Source organism: Notothenia coriiceps, unplaced genomic scaffold (genome assembly GCF_000735185.1).
Source record: "Notothenia coriiceps isolate Sejong01 unplaced genomic scaffold, NC01 NC01_scaffold00032100, whole genome shotgun sequence".
Lineage (NCBI taxonomy): Eukaryota > Metazoa > Chordata > Actinopteri > Perciformes > Nototheniidae > Notothenia > Notothenia coriiceps.
The window spans coordinates 89,887-90,178 of record NW_011364801.1 but is presented as its reverse complement, the minus strand read 5'-3'; the positions used below and the strand labels follow the sequence as shown (position 1 = coordinate 90,178).

At 67.1% G+C, this 292-nt stretch overlaps 1 protein-coding gene across 1 annotated transcript in view; it reads left to right on the top strand.

Annotated features, from left to right (window-relative positions):
- The window catches only part of mynn (myoneurin), a 5,027-nt gene extending 4,735 nt beyond the window's left edge, over positions 1-292 (top strand). The window contains exon 11 of the mRNA XM_010788722.1: positions 15-292. Within this exon, the coding sequence (XP_010787024.1) occupies positions 15-292 (278 nt within the window). The remainder of the gene's footprint in view (positions 1-14) is intronic.

Genomic DNA, 292 nt, shown 5'->3' with positions numbered 1-292 from the left:
CCCCACCTCCAAAGCCCCCGCACCGTCAGCAGCCACTGGCGCCGCTGGCGACGACGAAGACGCCACCGACGCCCTCCTGCAGGACTTCAAGGCGGAGCCATCCGACCCCGACATCACTGCCGCCGACCAGGTGACCTTTGAACCCGACACGGAGCAGACCATCAACTCGGAAACCCTGCACGCTCTGGTGGAGCAGCTGCGGCCCCAGCCCTCCCCCCCCGCCCAGAGCCTGGAGCAGATAGTCATCATCAGGACGGTGGACAATGCCGAGCACAACCCCCCGCAGCAGTGA